This window comes from Cygnus olor, chromosome 2, assembly GCF_009769625.2.
Source record: "Cygnus olor isolate bCygOlo1 chromosome 2, bCygOlo1.pri.v2, whole genome shotgun sequence".
NCBI lineage: Eukaryota > Metazoa > Chordata > Aves > Anseriformes > Anatidae > Cygnus > Cygnus olor.
Genome location: NC_049170.1, coordinates 113392528 through 113413275, shown reverse-complemented (window position 1 = coordinate 113413275; position 20748 = coordinate 113392528). Strand labels below are relative to the sequence as shown.

The following is a 20748-nucleotide window of genomic DNA, read 5'->3' as shown; positions in this document are numbered from 1 at the left end:
AATGCATGATTTTAGTTCTCTGCTAAGCAAATCTGCTGTGTAGGCAAGATCCTTAAATGTATTGTTTGAGCACTGTGTAGCTACAAAATATTTCCAAGTTCTCTCAAGTTGCACAGTAGTAGAGGAAAAAATATCTTGGGGTTGGTCACTGGGATAAGCAGTGATTATGGGTGAATAACCCCACGGTACCGTGAGCGATGTAAGCCAAGGGGAGCTGAGAAAGTTGCTTACACCTTCTCTCCTTTCTGAGGCTGGTCCCAAGGGTTCATGAAACCATGAATTGAATGGGGTTGGCCAGCTTACCTGGGGTAAAACTCACGCTCCTCCTCCCTGGATCTTTGCTGAAAGATCTTGTATGATTTAACAGAGCCGTGGTATCCTTGCTGCTTTTTCTCTTCTAGCAGTGAAACTCAAAGTAAATAATGTTTGTTTTGATGCTTTGATATTTGGTGACAGAATTTGATTTTGACATTCCCACTGACTGACTTTATAGCTTACAACTGAAAATAACATTTACTTTTAAACAATCCTGAAACCTGTTGCTGGGAATGTGAGGCTCGGGAGAGAAGTTTCCCCCTTGTTTGCCTTGCTTTTTGTGCAGCATTGGTCAGCATCTTTGGTTCCCCTCAGCATTTGGTGTCTTCCTGTGTCTTGTCACCTGTGGTGCCATCTGCAGATGTGTCCCCATGCACCTGTGTGAGCAGAACTTGGACCGAATCATCCACCATCTTCAATGAAGAACAGAATTACTTCCGAAAGTCATCATGCTTAAAACAAAGCAATACCGCTTCTTTTAAGGCTTACATTTTATTCCTTGCTTAAAAAAAAAAATAACTTCTATACAATTGTATTCTTGCTATGCTGGTGTGCGCTGGCTTCTTTGATATTCCAGTGAGCAATAACCGTAAAGCCAGGGAAAGTGTTTTTAGCAGAATCATATTTTCCAAGAGGGAAATTATTATTTCCCCACAAAAAAATGTTTGCGGGTTGTTTTTTGTTACTTTTTTCAATGAAAAAATAAAAAAAATAAAATGGTAACTGCTTTGTTTGAAGTCTCCTTGCCTTAAGCAAAAAGACAAGTTGACATGTTCCTTCCAGGCAGACAGCCAAAGAATCTCAGATGGATGGGGTCTCTCTGTGAGTTGCTGGCAAACTGAAAGAAATTGCTTCAATTCTTCCCAAATGTGTGTTTGTTTTTTTTTTTTTTGAAATTCTCTTTTTGCACAACCTACCCATACCCATCCCGTCCCCTCTCCCCCCTAAAAAAAAAAACACTCAACAAACAAAAAAACACCCTTCAAGTTATACTTTCAGGCCCTAGTGGAACTGTGACTTTTTTTAAGAAGCTTATGTTGGGGATATGTTTGTTTTTCTCAGCAGTCCCGCTTAACATTTAGTAGGTTTGTTTTTGGCCTTTCACTTGCGAGGCAGAGCAAATTTCAGTGCTGCTATTTGGTGATGCTTTTCCTGTTGTTCTATTTTATGTTACAGTTGTATTCCAATTCTCACTCTCATGCCTTTTAAATCCTTTTTCTCTTCTTCTCTCAAACAGCTTTCCTGTTTGTCTTTTTTTTGTTCCCCACAGCATCTTAAATTCTCTTGTGTCAGTGTTGAGCTTACTATCCAGGATTGGTAGAGCTTCCTCTATTTGCTTTTACTACACAGTGCCTGTTTTATGCTTTTTTTTGTGTGTTTATCTACCAAGCTCTTAACTTATTCTCAGATACTTGTTCCCTAAAAAACAGATCTTGCTTTTCTTCTGCTGAAGCAAGAGAGAGTTTTCCTACTCCCTTTTCTCCACTTCTTAAATATAGGATACATTGTAGAGTATACACAAAACATATGCTCACCTTACTGAACAGCGGTTAAAATACCTACTTGAATGGTGACTACTTTTTTGTTACTTCTGTAAAATTCTGTATGTGATTTGTATGCGATATCCAATTTTACTCTTTAAGATTGAGCTACTGATTAATGTTGGTATTTTCTCATTGAAAGTTTGTATGCTAAATGTTATGTATATAAACAATAAATGTAAGTAATGGAATTGAACAATGTGTTGGATGTGCACAGATGACAAACATCTAATTTCAGAAATGAAATTCCATTGTCCTTCAGTGGACCCTAAAGCTGTTACGGAATATAGCATCTGGATCAATTTGTATATCCAGTATCAGAGAATTTATCATTTGTGTTTTAGAGAAGAAGAAGAAGAAGAAGCCGTTCTGAAAGAAACCTGCAAACATAATAATCAAAACACTTTCCTCTTAGGGAATACTTCAATTAGGGGTGGTAATATGTATATTGAAGTGGTGTTTTTTTGTGTAAAAGAAAAAAAAAAACACACTATTCTGTCCATTTTTCCAGAGGAGGAACTCGACTCACCCTTACTCCCTACAAAAGGAATTCTGCTTCTGTTTCTACTGTGGGTTCTTGCAAATAAATCTTGATAAAGAGAAAAGTATACTTATGGAGAAATTATATGGAACCTGAATTGTTGCAGTGCTCTGGGATGTGTAAATTACTGTCTTGGTTAATTAGTCCAGCTCTGATACTCATTTTTGTTTATGGTGCATTTACTTGGAATGCACTGAATTAATTAGTACTTATTCCCTTTTCCTATATTCAGCTGGTTACTTATGAGGATCTCAAATGCAATGTCCTTTCTCTGTGCAGAAATACAAATTAGGAGAGCCGAGTCAGCTGCCTCAGTAAGCTCTGGGCATGGCTCAACAGGGGATGGCAGAGTAGATGTTTGTTTCTGCCTCTGAAGCTGGCTCTAGTTTCATACTGTTTCTAACACCGCTTAGTGTAGCCTTAGCTCTTGTTTTAAACTATGCCATCTGGCCTTGATTCCCAAGGGGCTGTTATTTCTCCAGGAGTTGCTGTAGTTGGAGCCTTCTCCAAGGCTGACCCGTGCTCCAGGGGAGGCTGAGGGGAATGGTGGTTACAGAGCTCTGCGAGAGGCTCTCCCGAGCAAACAAAGGTGCCCGGAAGGATGGCAGATTTATTCAGCGATGGGAGACGAGTTTATCATCACCCAGCAACAGCAGCATTAAGAATTATATATAGAGAGAGATCGGTATGTGTAACACAAGGAGTAAAACCATGGGTGAAGCTGCCTGTGTCAGCATAACGTAAGACACGTGGTATGTATAATTATGCATTCAAATGATCACATAAGATCTTTTGTTGACGTGTCATCTTTCTAACAATCCAGAAGACAAAGTTACCAGAGCATCCTATTGAACTGGTATTATAGGAAAACGCCCTTATTTTACAGAACATATTAACATACTAAATAGAGACAAATTCCAGTAGTATTTAAACACTTGATGACTATATTAAATCAAATACTACTCTGTTGAAGGCTTTAATGTCAATCAACAAATCCAGATACAGTTTGAACTGCTCTGATTTTGATTGGATGCAGTGAGCCAGATTCATTGCTTTTTGGCTGAATGTGTGATGGTCTGGCACTTAACGTGAGCATGTATGTTAATCTGGAGATGGTAACTTTCAGAAGAGTTCCCCAAACCTAGGCATCAGTCAGCCCTGCTGAACTGAGAATATAAGATGGACAGAAGAGAGTGCAAGGAAACAGCATCAGATTGCAGAAGGAAGGGAAATGGCTGGAATTGCTGTTATCTTCTAATTAGGCTGTAGGAGGAGGAACTGGCCTTTAGTACCCATTAAAGCCTTCCAATTTAACACAGTGCAGCTGGTGTTCCAGCCCTCTCTATATGCTTCAGCTGGGTCATTTGTCTCCCAGAGGCAAGGAGGATGATGAGGGGGATGAAACTCCGGAGGGGAGAAGAGATTGTGGCACAAGGAAGAGCCTTTTGAAGCTAAACTGATCTTATAGCCAGCATATATGCTCCACTAAAGAAATACTATAGCTGCACTCTGTGGCTCCTCCTCTCTTCTGGAGGCAGCGGTGGGGTTTGAGCTCTTGGAATCCATCCCTGTCTATGGAGCAGTCTGGAGAAACACTGATTCACGCTACAGGTGAATTGCTACCAGTAACGGTGTTGGATTTTTTTTTTTTGGATGTGCAGGTTTGTTTTTTTTATAGGTGTGCAGTTTAAATGTATGTGAAAATACCAGCCTTCATTAAAGCTAGGAGAGGCTGTCTAACAATGCAGTTTTCTTCACTTGAGTCATAAACACCTTGTAGTGATGTGGCCATGGGGTGAATGAATTGGATCAGCAAGCTCACCTGACACAAAGCTATTCCAGCTTCTTGTGGTGGGCTAGTTCTCCTGTGGGATTTAATATGTTGCTGATGGATAGTTTGGACTTGATGGAAGCAGTGACGGACCTTAAGAACAGCTTTTGGGCTTATGAGTGCTGTGCTAGATCTTCAGAGAGAAACCACAATACAGCTGTTCATATTACCTTCTCTGTCACTACCAGTTTTCTGTCTCTTAAACTGGGTAGATGGAAGGGTCCAGTTCTCTCTCTCTCCATACCATGACTCTGGTAAGCAGCATCTTCCAGGGATCCAAAAGTTAGGCAGTTGCCATAGCTGGCTGACACAGACATGGGCTGCCGTTCCTTCCCTCAATGTGATAACAGTGAAATTAAAACAAGCTGTAGATTTCCCATGGAAACGTCCTTCTGTGTCTGAAAATTCATCAGTTGGTGCAAAGTGGACAGAAGTAGCAGTGACGCTCTGTGCATGTTTCCCTTTGGCCTTTTCCAGCATTTCTGTTCCCTGTGAAGATGAGTGCTGCTTGGCACTGGTACGGGGAAAGGAGAGAAGAAAAGGACTTAGGGAGGAAAAGATCTCTGTGAAGGGTAATGTGAGAAAAGGAGGTCAGAGCTGAATGAGACTCGGCAGCGCTGGAGTCTCTGTTAGTGCCTGGCTGTTTTTTTCTCTCAGCACTGTAACTGAGAGCTTTTTTTCTGCCGTCTTAATTTACTCCAGGGCAGGGCTCCCCGTCTGCCCCAGCCGTGTGCTGCAGACCAGCTGGCTGATGCCCGCCGATGCCTTTTACTGGCTCACCCTGCTGCCAGTAGTCCTGCAGCACCGGGGCACCCGGGTTTGAGTTCTTCCCATTCCATTTTACTGACCATTGGGCTTTGGCAGAGTTGTGAGCGGTGTCAAAAATTACGGTCTGCCTGCTCGCCTCCAGGAGCAAGTTCTTTCCTCCGTGCCGCACTGCCTTTCAAGAAGTAGAGTTTGTTTGTTTTTGAAAGTTAATGGCACATGGCTCTCAGGTTGTAGAGAAAGAGGAATTATTTAAGCCCCTCTGTGAGTTCCAGTTTAACGTTCCCCTAAACAGGAAAGTTACAAATCCCTAAAAGCATAATTTGTAACATAAAAGCTATCAAAATAGCAGTGCAATCTGTTAAAGTGTTTAAAAATTTGATTCTCTGTAGTTTAAAATGTGAAATAAATGTACACTAATTGTTTTGAATGGAGATGAAGATGGTGTTTGAAGCCAGTCTTTAAAGGAATTAGTTAGATAGCACTGCAGTTAATGGTGGAGCACTATTTTTCTGTAATGGGCTCAGCAATGTTCTCTAATTAGCTTGCAAATTGATATTCAAATACAAGTAAACTGGCAATCAAATACAAGCAAAACATCTATGTAAATAGACTTTTGCACTTTTTCTGCATTTAGCATACCTGTATCAAAATTATGTGTGCACGTAGGGCTTGCTCTTGGTTGTTTTTCAGCACAGAGCTTTTATTAATGGTGGGTGACTGGTTGCATTAGGTCAATGTTTTGGTTCAAGCATATGAAAAGAGAGGGGAAAAAACCTTTTCTTCCACAAGCGAGTGGCTTTTAAACATTAGTAACAGATAATAAATACTGAGCGTTTATGAGGGTTTTTCAGTCTTTTATTTCAGGTTTTGTCAACTAGCCGTGCACATAGGATTTGATGCATAGTTGAGATCAGTGGGAATTACTCTGACTTTCCTGGATTTGGATTGTGTTTATGCTCATTAATAGAATAATTGCTGTGCAGTACACTCATTTATATATTAACTCTTAAGTCTCATGACAGAAACTGGATGCATAAAATGTTATTAGTGCTTGTGTTCTGAGGCTTTCTGCTGCACAAGCTTTTAAACCTTAAATTTAACTTCATGCCTGACTTAGGTAGTTTGTAAATTTACTTTTCCACAAAGGAGAACCGTACAAGAAAACTGGTGCATAAGAACTGTTGGGGAATGGTAAATAAAGGCCATGTTTAACGATGTTTTTCTTTTTGACTCTTCATTCTCTAATTTGTAAAACAATTATCTAATCTATAAAACATTTCCGTCATTAATGTGCTGATATTCTTGCTGGATAGCCTTTTTAAGTGTATCATTCGTTGATCAGGTGAAAGTATGACAGTGAGTCAGCGATGCATTTTATAATCTCTGCTTATTCTTTCTATCCTGTTCATAGTGTTTGCTATTTAGCACTGGCTTTTACGCTAGAAGTTGTTTAGAATGGATTTCTCTAAGCTACATCCTTATCACAATTCATTCACTAAATCTAATAGTTGTTTTTGTTTGCTTAGAATCAGTTTTCAGTATTGATTGTAGTCTGAGTTCTTCCTGGGGAAAAAAAAAAAAAAAACACCTTGTCTTAATAGCTTTCTGTAAAGCATCTGGTACGCTTTTTACCCCGTAAAAATATCTTCTGATTCAGTATGTGTTTTTTCTGTTCACATAACCACAATTTTCTTTTACTGTGCTTTAGTGCGTGTATGTGCCTTTATAAGAAGTTGATTAATTCAGTTCTTGGGGTATGGCTGATGAGGGAGCATAGGTCCTTTTGAGGTCACCAGGTCATATTCAGTCTGTCTTCTGTATGCAGTAGCTGCTAACTGATAGCTTCTTGGTAGGCTGGTAGCTTCTTTTGCAGCAGTTTATATTCATAAGGTACCTATTACATAAAAGTAGAAAAAATGCTGAAATTAGTGGAAAGTACGTGGGGAGTGTTTGTGTGTATGAAGGTAGCAGGAGAAAGTCAATACTGTAGCAATATTGTAGGTCTAGAACAGAGGAGCTATGAAATGGAGTGAAATTTTAGTTTGTAGGAGCGCTTCTATGCAGCGTTAAGAATCATTTGGGTAGGAGTTTAGACAGCTTGGAGCTGTCCATCTAGTGTTTTTGGGTGTCAGAGGTGGTTTTGCCTACCTAGATCTGATTATGTGTGTTTCATGGCACCTGCACTGCATATCATTTTGAAATCCAGAACAAAAAAAAAGAGAAAAACCCTTGTTCTTAATGCTGCATGTCACCATCTGCACTTCGACCATGTGAAGTAAGTCTCATTTAATTCAAATCTTGTCATTTGCTTCTATGGAAATTAAATATTTGACAGTGATACATGTCACTATTTATAAAAATGGATCACTTTGTCCTCAGAGAAGGTAATTTTTTTTCTTAGTTAATTGTTAGAAGTGCAAATGATCTGTTACTTATTTCCTCCTAATTTGTTGCAACAAGGACTCTGTAGCTTACGGATGCTGAGCAACCAAAAAAAAAAAATGCTGTCAGACACTAAAATGGAGAATTTTGTTAGCCTTCTATGGGTTCATTATCTAAAGGAAGTAAAGACTGGCAAAATAGAGGTGCTCCTGGCCTTGGGACCAATTTTGTGGTAGTTGTTCTGTTATGTGTTCCCCGCAGAGCTTCATGCGGCCACTCTGGTCTGCATGGTGCCGAAGCCTTGCTTCAGGCAATGGCAGTCTGTGCATCTGTGTTTTCTATATTCCAGCTGATCTTAAATTAAAAGTAAAGTTACTGAGGTGTATGTTCCTCTTAAATAAATGATTTAGCACAAAGCCGCTTCTTAATTTTTGAAGGCACTTTTATAACACAGTTCATCAGTAATAGACTGAGTGAGCCCTGAATGTTTGTGTTCCTTGCAGGGACTGCAAACTTTCACTTACCCTTTTTGTAGGGGTCACCAAATAAGAGCTTAGAATAAGCTGGGTTTTAAGCCTGCCTGCTATTTGCTGAAGAGCTGCTTTGTAAATTGTGTTAAATACTGTACAAGAATGCTCTCCTTGGGTTTGGTGAGGGAGAGAAATATGTTGCATTGCTTGTCCCATTCCGTAATCTGCAGCTGCCCGTCACACGTGGCTTTGCAACCCATATGGGTTCAGCTGGAGCTGCTTGATGGATTCAGGACCTCCGTGTGTGTGCAGGGAGGTCAGTGCACCTGCACTCCAGCTCCTTGGTAAGAATCACTGCATGGGATGAAAATTATGCCTGAAGACTTTTATTTTCCCCTCCCTCTCAGGGATTGAGTTATTTTATTTTCCTCCACAAATTCTGAAGATCCTGTAAGATGAACTTCTGAGTTACCTCTGAATTGGTTGCTACGTGTTTTCTGTGATAAGTTCTTTCTGAAAATACCGTGAAATAAATTTGACTGCTTTAATGTTTAAAAGCAAAGAAATCTAAAGGAGTTTGGGGATACTTTGTTGTCAGTTTGTTGTCAGATTGTTGTTGGAGGTGGTTTGTATTTGTTGCTCTGGGTCAGTGTCCATGTTTTCAGTTTGCAAACAATGAGCAGGGTCTGGTGAGGGTTTTGTAGAGTTCCCTATGCATTCTTTTTAATTGCACTATCTTCTTGAAGAGCGTTGCTTTGTAGAATGTACAGAGATAGATAAACGGTTTGAGAAGCTGTTACACAACTCTATTAATAATGTCTGTCATGAGCCACAGGTATTTATGGTACAGATAATTTTCCAGGCTATACATAGCGTAAAAATATCACTGAAGGTCAAAACATGGTTTGTTTGCTTAAAGGTCTTTGGTTTTATTTGGTTGTATAGTTCTCAAGTCTCTGTTTGTTTTATTGCTTTAGTAAGAATCTTGCTCTCTTTCATTTTAAAATTCTTGCTAGCCATGCACTGATCTGCCACAGGATAAATTGAATTCTGAGACTACCATGCCCATAAACTAAGAAAGAAAAAAGGTCACCTTTGTGTGATAAATGCAAGCTGTGTTGTTACCGTTATTCACGTTACATCACATAGTTTGTTAACTTTGACTTTGCCAGCAACAAAAGATAAAATCTTCTGTTAACAAAATATTAGTACTAAGTCTTTAGAAAGAGCTGGAGATACCAAGAGGATGGTCAAGTCTGTCATGCTCAATAAGGGACAAGCAAGTGCTTTTGGATTGTTTCATAGCGTACCAGCTTAGTTCTGATAAAATGATCACTTGTCTATGATTGAAAGACTTAAAAGATGCTGATGCGGGGTTTATTGGCAAAGGCTGGGAAGATTAGGGGAGCAGTTTAGGAGACTGATTGCCCCAAGCTCCCTTACAGTAAGAGTATGGTTCCCCCAGTTTAGTGTATATAAGGATTTCAGAGCAGCAGCAGCAGTTCACAAATAGCAAAGCGTATTTTGCTAGTGAATGACAAAAACAGATGTGGAGTAAAATAAAGTTTGCTGATACTAGTCTGGCCTGTCCATCAGTCTGTTAGATCCAAATGCACCAAAAGGTTTGGTGCAGATGTACTTACATGGTTATGGATGAGGTGGCTAAATTAAACCTTGGCCTTTGTTTTAGTACTGTAGAAGGTAGCAGGACCAAGGGTGGTGGACTGGGAGAAGGAAGAGGAAGAAAAAGCACTCTGGTGATACGGGACTGACTGAATGGCACAGCTTTCTGATATGAGTCACGCTTGAGAAAAGAAGACAACCCTATTCTATTGCATCTTCAATGATGATGGAAGAGCTTAGGCAGACATCTTACATCCAAGGTGAAGTATTACAGTTATGGTGACCTAAGGGTAAGTTGCTATTGAAAAGGGCAGTCACATCTCTTCCTAGCCCTACCTTGAGGTCCTAATGCTTCTCTTGCACTGGATATAGCTGTTGTGTGGCCTCAGTATGAATCAGTGCAGCAGGCTGATCAGACGAGTGGCTTGCCCTGAACCAAGAGACATCTGCTGTTCCATTGGGTTGCCTTGTCCCATGACTGCGCTGCAGCAGCTTCCGAGGGTTCGTGGACTGCCAGGCCACCTCCTTTGGCAGCCTTTCCTCATTACAACCGTAATACCGAAAGTGCATCCTAGCTGTGTTTATAAATATCCCCATCCTCTACGTCGGTCTTCATCCTACATCTCTGACTGGCTGGCAGTATTGCTCGTTCTCGTTTTAGGTGCAATAGATCTGCAAAACCAGGGTGGTTGACTAGAGCATCTAATATGCAAATGATATGACCTTTCTGCTGTGATTACTTTTTTTTTATGAATATATAAATCATGGATATTTCACTGTTAACTGAAGCCCTTCTGTGAAATATGACTACGATGTGCAGCATTTTAATCTTTCTCCTGCCTGTCCATTCTCTTCCCCTCTGCTGTGTCAATCCACTAGTAACCCCCTAAACAAATGTCAGTCTGTTCGGACCAAAAGAGTTTTAAGTCTTATTGCAAATACACAAAGCAGAATGAAATAAGCAAGGCTGACTACCACAGCTATAAGCCACTTCTGTACGTGCCCGATCTTGAACTGCTTCTTCAGCCACCTGGGATCACGTAAAAACATCACAGTCTACCTGGGCTGCTCCATGGGCTTTCCTCTAGAAAGGGTTTTGATGGATGGCTCTACTGGAGCCTTCTGCAGTCACTGAAGGTGCCGCTGCCCCCATGTACCATGCCGGTGCTCTGCTGGAGGCTGCCATCCTGCAGCAACGTTGTTCACGGGCTGCGTGCCTCAGCTGAGACTCTGTGGGTCAAAGCCTGTCTAAACTATTGATAAGGATGTGCTGAAGCCAAGCCAATGCCAGAAGAACCAGAGCGGCTGAGACAAGATTGTTTCCTTTTGTTGGGTCTCGCAAGGCACTGTTGTCAGTGGAGGGGCAAGGTAGGTGGCTGAGGATGGTAGCATGGGGGGGGCAGGGAGGCAGAAAAACTCCAGCGTTCCCCATTTGGTCACAAGGACTTTTAAGGCAGTCTTCAGAAGTGGTCTACAGCTGTTTTCTGCAATACGTTCCTGTGGTGGCAGGTCTTGGAGCTCTTCAGGCACAAAATGGTCAGAACTAAGGTTGAAGTCTTATTCCAAGTGTTTCTACTGAAGCAAGGGAGGTGGGGGTAAAAAAAAAAAAAAAAAAAAAAAAAAAAATACCTGTAATAACCAGTTTGATTAAGTTTGAATTGAAAACGAATGGAATGTTTCTGTTTAAGCTGAAGACCATGACTTGTTTTTGTGACAGCATTTTTGAAGCTTCTCTTTCAAATTATTTACTCCAGAGATCTTTATATAGCACGCTCTGCTTCTGCTCTCAAATTAGTGGTCAGCATAAAAGTAATTCATCAAAACTGGTTGGTTTACATAAGTATAAATGTGGTATAAGACAGGAAAATTAGTTCCAGAATTTCTGAGAATACTTGAAGTCCAATGCAAATCTGGTTAGCAGTTTGAAATCAGTATCAAATTTGTAAGTTTCTAGGACGGGGCCAGATTCTTTTTAGTGGTCCCCAAGGACAGGACAGGAGACAATGGGCACAAACTGAAACCCAGGAAGTTCCAGCTGTGTATGAGAAAACACTTCTTTACTGTGAGGGTGACGGAGCTCTGGCACAGGTTGCCCAGAGAGGCTGTGGAGTCTCCTTCCCTGGAAATACTCAAAACCAGCCTGGATGCCATCCTGTGCAATGCGCTTCAAGTGACCCTGCTTGGCAGAGGGGTTGGACTGGATGATCTCCAGAGGTCCCTTCCAACCTCAGCCGTTCTGGGATTCTGGTATTTAGATTTTTGCTTTTTCAGAATATCTCAATTGGAAGGAAAAAAAAAAGGCAGTTCTGTAGAATCTTCTGTAGATCTTACATTCTGGAAAAGATACAGAAGTTATTTTTATGTATGTTATGTGGCTTATAGTGAATGACAGTCGTGCTGGCTTCCTGTTCAGGGATGAATAGGAATAAGATGTCTCCAGAGACTAGTAATTAACATGGTTTTCTGTATGATGAAGACCAGAATATATCTGATGGCATAGATGTGTTTCTTCAAATAAAGATTTCATGATAGATGATGATATTTTAGTCTGAACCAGTGGTCAGGAATTATGCTGCTTGCTTCTTTTATGATTTAAATGGTTTCTTAGTGTGGGTTTTCACTTGGATGAAAGCTAGATGTTTAATTGAAAAAAAAAAAGGTACTATCAGAATACTGATGTGCAACTGCATAATCTAAATATCCATAGTTACATTAGCGTTTCATACTGGTTTCCATGGATTATTTTTTTTGTCCTTGACTTCTAATGAGTCTATTAGCTACAAGCTCTCTCTGCCCATGGGCAGATCCTGATTCTGAAACTAAAAGCTGACAGCTGTGGCCAGAGGAGGCTCTTCAATGCAATATAGTGCAGCTTTGCCAATAATCTTAATTTCCTAAACAGACCCTTTTTTAAAAAAAAAAAAAAGGGGGGGGGGGGGGTGGATGGGTGGGGAGAGGGGATGCTTTCATTGTTGAGACCTAAAATTAATGAAAGTGATGTTCTTTTTTATTAACTTGTTTCCTCCACATTAGAAATATTCTGTGATTTTATGAGAACACTGAGGTAATACATTTACAGTGTTTAGACAGAAGTATTACAGAATAACTTCCTCATCTATTACAGTAGACTGTAGTACTAGAAAAAGTAGAGCCATTTCAAGGAGTACTAAAAAGGTGGTAATATACATGGTTTCTGGAATCCTGTACAAAGGACTGAATATGATTATGCAAAGGTGACAAAAATTAAAGATTTCAGTTTAAAAGGGATGCTCAACTTCGATATATTTGAATTTGTTTACCTGTTGGTACACAAAGTGATCAATAAATAGTTTATGATATCTAATATGCATCTTAGTCTTATTACAGGTACTCTGGGAAAGGAAGAGGAAACCATGAGGAAAATTAGATTTGGTAGGAAAAGTCTCAATTATTTGATGAACTTCACAATGGAGCTGTCTTAGATTCTAAACCTCAAGTTGGAAAATTCTTTGCAAGGCAAAATACAGAACTTAGCAATCTCCTTCGCACTTACCGATACAAGTTAGGACTGATAGTTACACGTTAGTTTTGTAATTTTTCATATTTCTGTCAAGCTGCAATAGATCTGAAAACAAGGGAGGTCTCTTTCTCAAAAGATAAATGCAGTACCTTAGTGGTAATCAAGTTGTATAGGCTCAGCTTTCATTAGATGCATGGCTTTGTTTTTTCGTTTACGTTCTCCAAGCAGCAGAAAATAGTGAAATTTCATCACTTACATTCTGTGCGGAAGTTGCAATCAAATCTTAAAATGAATTTGTTTTGTAGAAATACATAGTTAGCATGGAAGATGAATCATTCCATACAAGTTCTTTTTCCTCTCCTTCTCTTGACACCGAAGTAATGCTTTGTGCTCCAGTGTTATTCTGAGACTGTCCTGATACGACTTTCTTTTTCAGAGTGCTGCTCAAAGAACAGCCAGACGTGTTGCAACGTGGGTCACAGTCAATTTTGCTGGTACCTTACATGTGCACTTAAAAATTAGAGCTATTGAAAATAATGATCATCTTCTCAGGCAGGTATCAGACATTGCTCTGATTAATCTTTTATTCAGTGTCCCTGTGGGTTGCAGACTATTACCACAGTGCTTGAAATCTTTGTTTTACTTTCTTAAATTCATTCTGCTGTATTCTATTCCCCATACAGAGCATCTCCTAGAAAAACATTAAACAACAGAGCTTACATCTATCTTTTTTTTGTCTTTCTGTTGGATGGAAACATAGTGAAGTTGGATGGCCCTTTGTTCCTGGGGAAGCACCATCCCAAACTAGTCATGTAGGATGTTGTTTCTAGCCTAGACAAGGTTCATCATACAGTTCCTTTGTAGCAGAAGACTGACAGTGTTGATAATGGCTTCACCACTCCGTTACCGTACAGATGAAGCTGCTGCTCTTGACAGAGCAGAGTGTTGTGGGAGCTGATCCGGTGTAGGAGCTACATTAAACCACAGGGAATGTCACTCTACTTTCTGGTAATCCCTTCGCTTCCCAGAAAGACACGGTCGCTATTGCTCTTGAGAGCAAGTGCCTGTGCCCTTTTGTGTGTTGGAAGGAATTTCAAATGATTGCTGGTGATTGGGAGTCAGAGTAATGATGTGCTTACTGTAGGGTAGCTTGGCTGGGGGATGGCAGCTGCCAGAAAGTCCTCCTTTGTTCAGCCACCCTATTCTCTAGGGAGTGCTTCCTGTCTGCTTTCTCCATCTCCCCAAAATGGAGGGCCAATAGCTGCCTTTTTTTCTACCCCATCTACTACATCACTTCCTGCAGAGCCAGGTCCATCCAAGGACTTTTGAAAAGCCAGGCCCTGACAATTTTAGAACCTCATTGAGTCTGTAAACGATCTGTGGGTTTTGCAGAACACATAGGCAGTGCTGCCACTACCACTGTTCTTGTCAGAGGTCACTTGACTGTTAAGATGTATGTCATTCATAACTGTATAACCAAAACCAACCAGAAAAAAACAAAAACAAAAACAAAAAAACACCACCTAGTGGAAGTATTCAAAGTATTCGTATTTCTTCCCCTCTGTCACAAAAGTCCACGATAGCTATTAACACTGTCTGTCTTTATACTTGGGTGTGGGCTTAAATTACTACCTAAATTTCAAAAGCAGTATTGTTTAGTATTTGGGAACACTTTTAAAGCTGTATGCCATTGGACTGGAAGGTTAAAGACAACTTTAAAGAGCTCAGAAGAACAGAATTTCTAGCACTGGGTGCTAAGAATGACTAGTATCAAACAGGTAGAGCTTTGTTCATGGGTTTGGGATGCAGAGCAGTTGTACTCTGAAAACTTCCACCAGCCTCTCAATACTTTTACTGCATTATTGAAATGTCCTATTAAATCTGCCATGTATTAAAGGCTTTGATTTAAAGCTAAACAAAACCATTTTTTTAACCTAATCTGATGTACAGCCTTTGTCTTCTGTTTTGTCATTCTTCACTGATGAGCCCAGTATGTAAGAACAGCCTTTGGACACCTAGTCCAGTTTGTCATCCTTCGTAGTGCAGCCTTTGCTGTTAAAAGGATATAATCGTATGTACAGGAGATTACCACGCGGATGAAAGATATATATATATATAGCTCAAATGCAGTAGGTGTAAGGCTAGTTGGAGGTCATTTGGTTGCCTGAAGCAAAATATTTTCTCCTGAAGTAACTTCCTTTTTGTCATACTGCCTGGCTTAATGCTTGTATCATGCTTGCTCATCACTGCTTCTGCATCATACTGGTTTTCTATCCTACCAGCACTGTGCTACTGCAGCTCTTAACTGTGGAATCAGACATGGAAGAAAAAATGCAGGGTCATACTTCAAAACAAATGAGAGGAAAAATATCTTGGTGCAGTGGAAGTGAATTTCCTTCTTACCCTTTCCTGTCACAGGGTTAGGTACAGCGTACTACAAGCTATGTTGCAGCAGTGTTCCATCTGAGCTTACTAGGAGTCTGGTGGGCTGGTCCAGAAGTCTTTACATGGTGCATTTGGAAAGGAAAGTACTGTGGTCAACTAGCTCTGAGCAGACACACTCACTTAGTTTGGTCTTGCTGCTTGGTGGCAGCTGTGTGCCTAAGGAAAGGAGGACAGGTGAGCAGTGGGCAGCTGGATTTATTGAGGAATAGCGTGCCACCCCTTCTACCAAGCAAGGCTAATCTCTGTCTAAGGAGCTTAGACCTGTGCTCCACCCTTGCGCTGGGAACGAAAGCTCGGTCACAGTCTTCAAAGTCTTGGGTGACTTGAGGTGTGTGTCTTAGCAGTGCATTTTAAAAAAAGAAAAAAGGCAAAATGTCAAAGAAGATAATCTTCCTATTTAAGAAGGGTCTAGCTATAGAATAAGCTCCCAGATACAATCTCAAGTACAATAGGCTTAGAGAAAAAAAAAATCTTCTTGGGGAGACTCTCTGTTTCACCCATTGCAGCATAAGAGACAGTGTAAGAAATCTTAATATAAAATCTTCTTACGTGTTCAGCTGAAATAGTCTTTTGTAAAGAAAAAGAAGTGAGAGAAACGGGGAAAAGCCCCTCACCTCATCAGAGGCTCAGAGTTGAACTTCTCATAGAACACGGATTTCAGTAACTGCTGACTTTCTGCTTTTGGTATTTTAGAATGAAGAAAGCTGCAGATGACTGTTGAACTCCATGCCCTCCCCCATTTTTTTTAGCCTTTGTTAATGTAGTGTTCTGCTTTGGAGAAGAAGGGTTTTTTGTTACCACCAGTTAGTGCCTGCAAGTAAGAGAAATCAAGTTACTCTGTTTTTTAAGCTTCCTCCTTTCTTTCTGTTTTCTCAGTGATTTAAAAGTAATTGAATAAAATCCAGAGTGAGAAGAGAAAAAGGCATGTGCATCAAAATTTTCTTTGAATGCTACAGATACCAGGGCTATTTCAAGTAAATTACACAAAACATGTACCAGTGAATTAATGCCCTTTATTTCTTGCCATCACCTGCGTGTCAGTTGCAGTGGAAGCAGTGTGCACATACGCACGTGAAACATTTCCAGCTGCCATCATGCCATAGCTACGCAGAGGTTGGGCTCTGAATGTACCTCAGTACATTTTGCTTGCCACAGGGCATTCATAAGGGCAGGATCACCAGACAGCCTCCAGGACGATAACGGCAGAAAGCTGTGGTTTATTTTAGTCCGGTGACTTTGTCTCCTCGCAGAACAGAGATAGGAAATAAAAAGGGCTGCATGCCTCGAGGAGCCTGTACTGGGTGTGATTTAAGAAGTTATCTACAGGGGACAAGGTTTTGCGTAAACTTCAGTGTACAGATACTGTCGGTCTTTTCTACTGGGTCTATTATTAGTTGGTGGTCTTGTTTCATGCTTTAAGTATAGTTAAAATGTAAAAGTGAAAATTTCAGTTAAAAGCGAAGCAAAAATTAAGACATCAAGGGAAACTATTCAAATTTAAATGCTGAATATTTTTAGTAACATGGATGACTTTTGTCTTGCAATTCTGTGGCACCTTTTGTAGATGAAAGAGGAGGAATTGGTGTCAAATCCTGCCATGCTGTGTGGAGTAGTCATTTGTTTCTCCACTAGCACACAGACTCTGTAAGGTTTGTTTTTGTTTGTTTTACACATCCAAGTTACTGCTGAAACATACTGCCTTAGAGAGGATGGGCTATCAAGTTGCTTCTTATACCATACTGGTAATTCTAAAGAACTACTTGGTCTCTGCCATAAAAGATGACTTAAACCCTCGGTTTTGCAGTGTTAGTCCTGTGAACCTGTCGGCAAGTGTGTTTCAGAGATTTGATACAGAATTAGTACATGAGAGAATGAGTGTGCCAAGGCAAGATGGTCTTCTGTTGTCTTCTGTGCTCCCTAAGAGTGAAGAGACTGGAGTTGGAACATTTAATTGTCAACTAAAGTCTGAAGAGGGATGAGGCCAAGAAGGAAAGTTGGGAGGAAGATGTTGGGGTTTTAAAGCGCTTGTGTTTTTCCAGGCAGAATTTTGTCACAGAGAACCTTTGTGGTTATGTTGCTGGTTGTTTTTTTTTTGTTGTTCGTTTGCAAAACCCACTGATGATGCAAAGCCTTGCGTAGTGCAGGCTATAATTATAGCTATCCGTGGTCTAACCATTGAACAGCATGTATATTTTGTTATGTCTGTAATTTTCTGACAGGAGAGGGCTGGTGAAATATCACGTAAAGTTCATTCAATCCTTTTTAATAGTTAGCTGAATTGTTTTTAAAAAGCTGGTTTTGCTTCATGGCAAAGTTCGGAAGACATTCTCTAGGGTTTTCTGCGTGTAAGAACTAATGATTATGTTACAAAAATAGCCCCAGACTTGTTTGATAGAACCTCTTTTTGCTTCACTGTTCATTGGACCTCACACAATTCAGTTTCAGAGCAGTTGTGCATAGGCTAAATTTACCTTTGACTTAAGTTTGTGACATGTAGCAACAAGCTCCGGAGTTAATTTAAGACTCCAAGATAGGTCTTCACTCCCATTATATTCCTGCCTCCCTAAAAATGGGACCCAGCCTTGCCCCTCTGCATGTTTTCTTCCTGCTTTCCCAAATGCAGACCCCAGCATTGCTCTTGCCACCATTCCTGATGTCCTCCTCTGTGTTCCCAACCTGCCAAACCAGAGAGGCCTTACATTTTCAGTGCATCCATCAAAAAGCAGATGCACCATTGCTTCAGCATTGTAGGAGTGGTGTTCTCCTACAGGAGCAGTTGACTGTAGCTTAGCAGCTGGCAGACTCATTCATATGCTTAAACGATGGCACTTCCAGATGGCAGAAAGCTAAAGTCACCATGTATTGCTAGTGTACCCCAAAAATGTTACAGGTTGTAAGGTAGATTTTGCTAGTCCTGTTAGTTCTTACTAATTCAAGCTGCAGATAGACCTTTCGTTTTTTGTACAGCCTCCTGTTTTCCAGTACGAGACACCAATGTTGAGAGCTAAGACTTAACAGGCCCACCTGAGGGTTGTGTGCTAAGAAATGATCATCTCATAAGGCTTGTGAATGCATGCTGTGGAGCAGGAACTTTTTTTTTTTCTTCTTTTTGAAGATACCCAAGTTAAATTATATGTTGAAAAGTAGAACTATTCTTGACAGGAGGTGGAGTGCATTCTTGAGAGTGTAATAAAAGAGCAGAAGTACAGAGGGTACATAACAGAGGCATAAATAGCTCTGAAAGAATGGTGAGAAAAGTTATGGTGCAGTTGTCTTTTGCTCTCTTGGGATGTGGTGGAAGACTGAAGTTAGATTATGGGTTTTTATGGCAAAATAAGTTAAGTTACTTAAATGTTTGTGGTTTTACTTTATAGGAAGCCTTTCCACAAGATGCTGTATTTGGAGGGCTGTATTCATCCTCAAAGGAAGATTACAGGGTGGGGAAAGGTAGTGTCAGTGTAAAATAAAAGGGGGAATGAAGTTCCCTCCCTAACTTTTTTGGTAGCAACATAGGGCTAGCTAGACTTTGAAGTCAGCTATGTTTTTTTTAACTTAGTGATTTGTTGAGGGAGGAAATTGTGTCTGGCAATTTTACTATCAAGATTTCAGAGATGACCAGGATATTGCATGGTTTGCCTGGATGCATTTCAATCAAAACAAACACATTTGGGCCTATTGCATTTCAGCTGGTTGCCTAACTCACCCATGTTTTTGAGGAATGAGGAGAGGGATGGTAAGAGCTCTACAGAATTGCCATTGCTTCCTCCCCCTGCATGCAGAGAAATAACAGTATTGCTTTGGTCACAGTCCTCTTCTTGCTGTGGTTGATTGTTTTTGTGATCAAAATCCCTAGTGCAATGCAAAACCTAGGTGGTACCAGCTGGAATGATGAATATATCACTTTTCAAGTGCAAATCATGGCATTCACAGAAATGCAACTCCCTCTATCCAGAAGCATTTCATGACCTCTTGCTCACTTTTTTTTTTTATTTTTGAATCCCCCGGTTTCCAAATTTTGAGGAGGACAACGACATTTGCTTTCCTAAGCTGTTAACAAAAGCACATAAAAGCACTATATAAATGTTGCTTTAAAAGAAATAGGGCAAGGCCTGGGGAGGAAGAAGTCAGTTGAATGGAACTAGTGCCAGCTTGGATGAGATTCTTGAGAGCATAATAAAGTAATTTGATCCTTTAGAAAGAGCTACTGGAAATTCAGAGAGAAGGGAGAGGCTGGTGGAGACTGTTCCATAGAAAGCTTTTGTAGCACAGACACTTTATCGTTGTTAGAGCAAAAATGGAAATGCAGAGAATGTTCCAGCTTGTAAGACACCTTAGTGTTCAGAGCACACTTGAGATGGGTTATTTAAAAAAAAATTTTTTTTGTAACCCTGTTTCGCTTTGCTGCCTAAGTGGACTCTGGTGCTGTTCTGAGGCGGGCCTGTCAGCAGCCCTGTGCTGAAGGCCACACAGCAGCCAGCCCATGGGCCCGTCATGGCGGGTCCTCTGCCTGCTCTCACAGCAGCTGGGCCTGCTTAGCTGGGCGCTCTTGGCTTGGCCTTCAGTGGTGGCTACAAGAAATAAAATGAAAAATACACTGGCTTAGATGGCAATTAGAAGGAAACAGTAATGAGGGCATATGTTAAGAATGAATAAATGTCCAAAAGAAGTTTACATGTACGGATATTTTGAGAGCTTGGTAGCTTCCAGTACTTTATTTCTGTGCTGGAAAGGAACCTTTTGGTCAAATGCCAAGACTAAGTATTAAAAAATGAGTCTGTTTATCTTTTCACCATTTATCATGCTCACTGAACACCCAGATTCTTTTTAATTAGCTGGCTTGCAGGCCTTCTCTCCCTCAGTATTTCCCAGTTTTCGAAACTCATCATTCTCCCCCCACCCTGGTTGCCAGGTTATTGTTTTGTTTGTCTAGCAAAACGGTACTCATGGATTGTTAAATAACTTCAATTAAAAACTCCAAATAATTAGCTTTAATTTATGGCAGAATAATATCTGTATTGTAAACAAGCAGTTCTAACATAAATCTTGTCAGTAGCTACCGGAAGGATACTAAATGAACAGCAGTCTTTTAAAGCCCAAAGTGGGAGGGTTTTCTTCTGGTTGACAACGAAGTGCTAGCTACAGAAGATCTTAATTGTTAGTCTTCATATCATTTCTGTTTTGCTAGCTGGCTAACTAAAATGTATGAAGAACATTTTTGCTTATTCTTTTCTGGAAAGCATTCCCCAGGAATCAGGTATCTGCAAATACTCTTTTTTCCTTTTTTCCTCTTTGTGCAAGTGGGCTAAAGAAACAAGTAATAGGTTGTGTGCAGT

The 20748-nt window shown here is 40.4% G+C and overlaps 1 protein-coding gene across 2 annotated transcripts in view; it reads left to right on the top strand.

The window, feature by feature from the left end:
* CDH2 (cadherin 2) overlaps positions 1-20748 on the top strand; it is a 118706-nt gene that overhangs the window by 16024 nt on the left and 81934 nt on the right. Inside the window, exon 1 of one of the 2 annotated variants that reach the window (XM_040550252.1) lies at positions 3957-4008. The exons of the other annotated variant lie outside the window; for it this stretch is intronic. Coding sequence (XP_040406186.1) covers positions 3972-4008 — 37 coding nt within the window. The 5' untranslated portion in view covers positions 3957-3971. Of the gene's footprint in view, positions 1-3956; positions 4009-20748 lie in introns of those variants that run through there. 2 annotated transcript variants of the gene reach the window in all.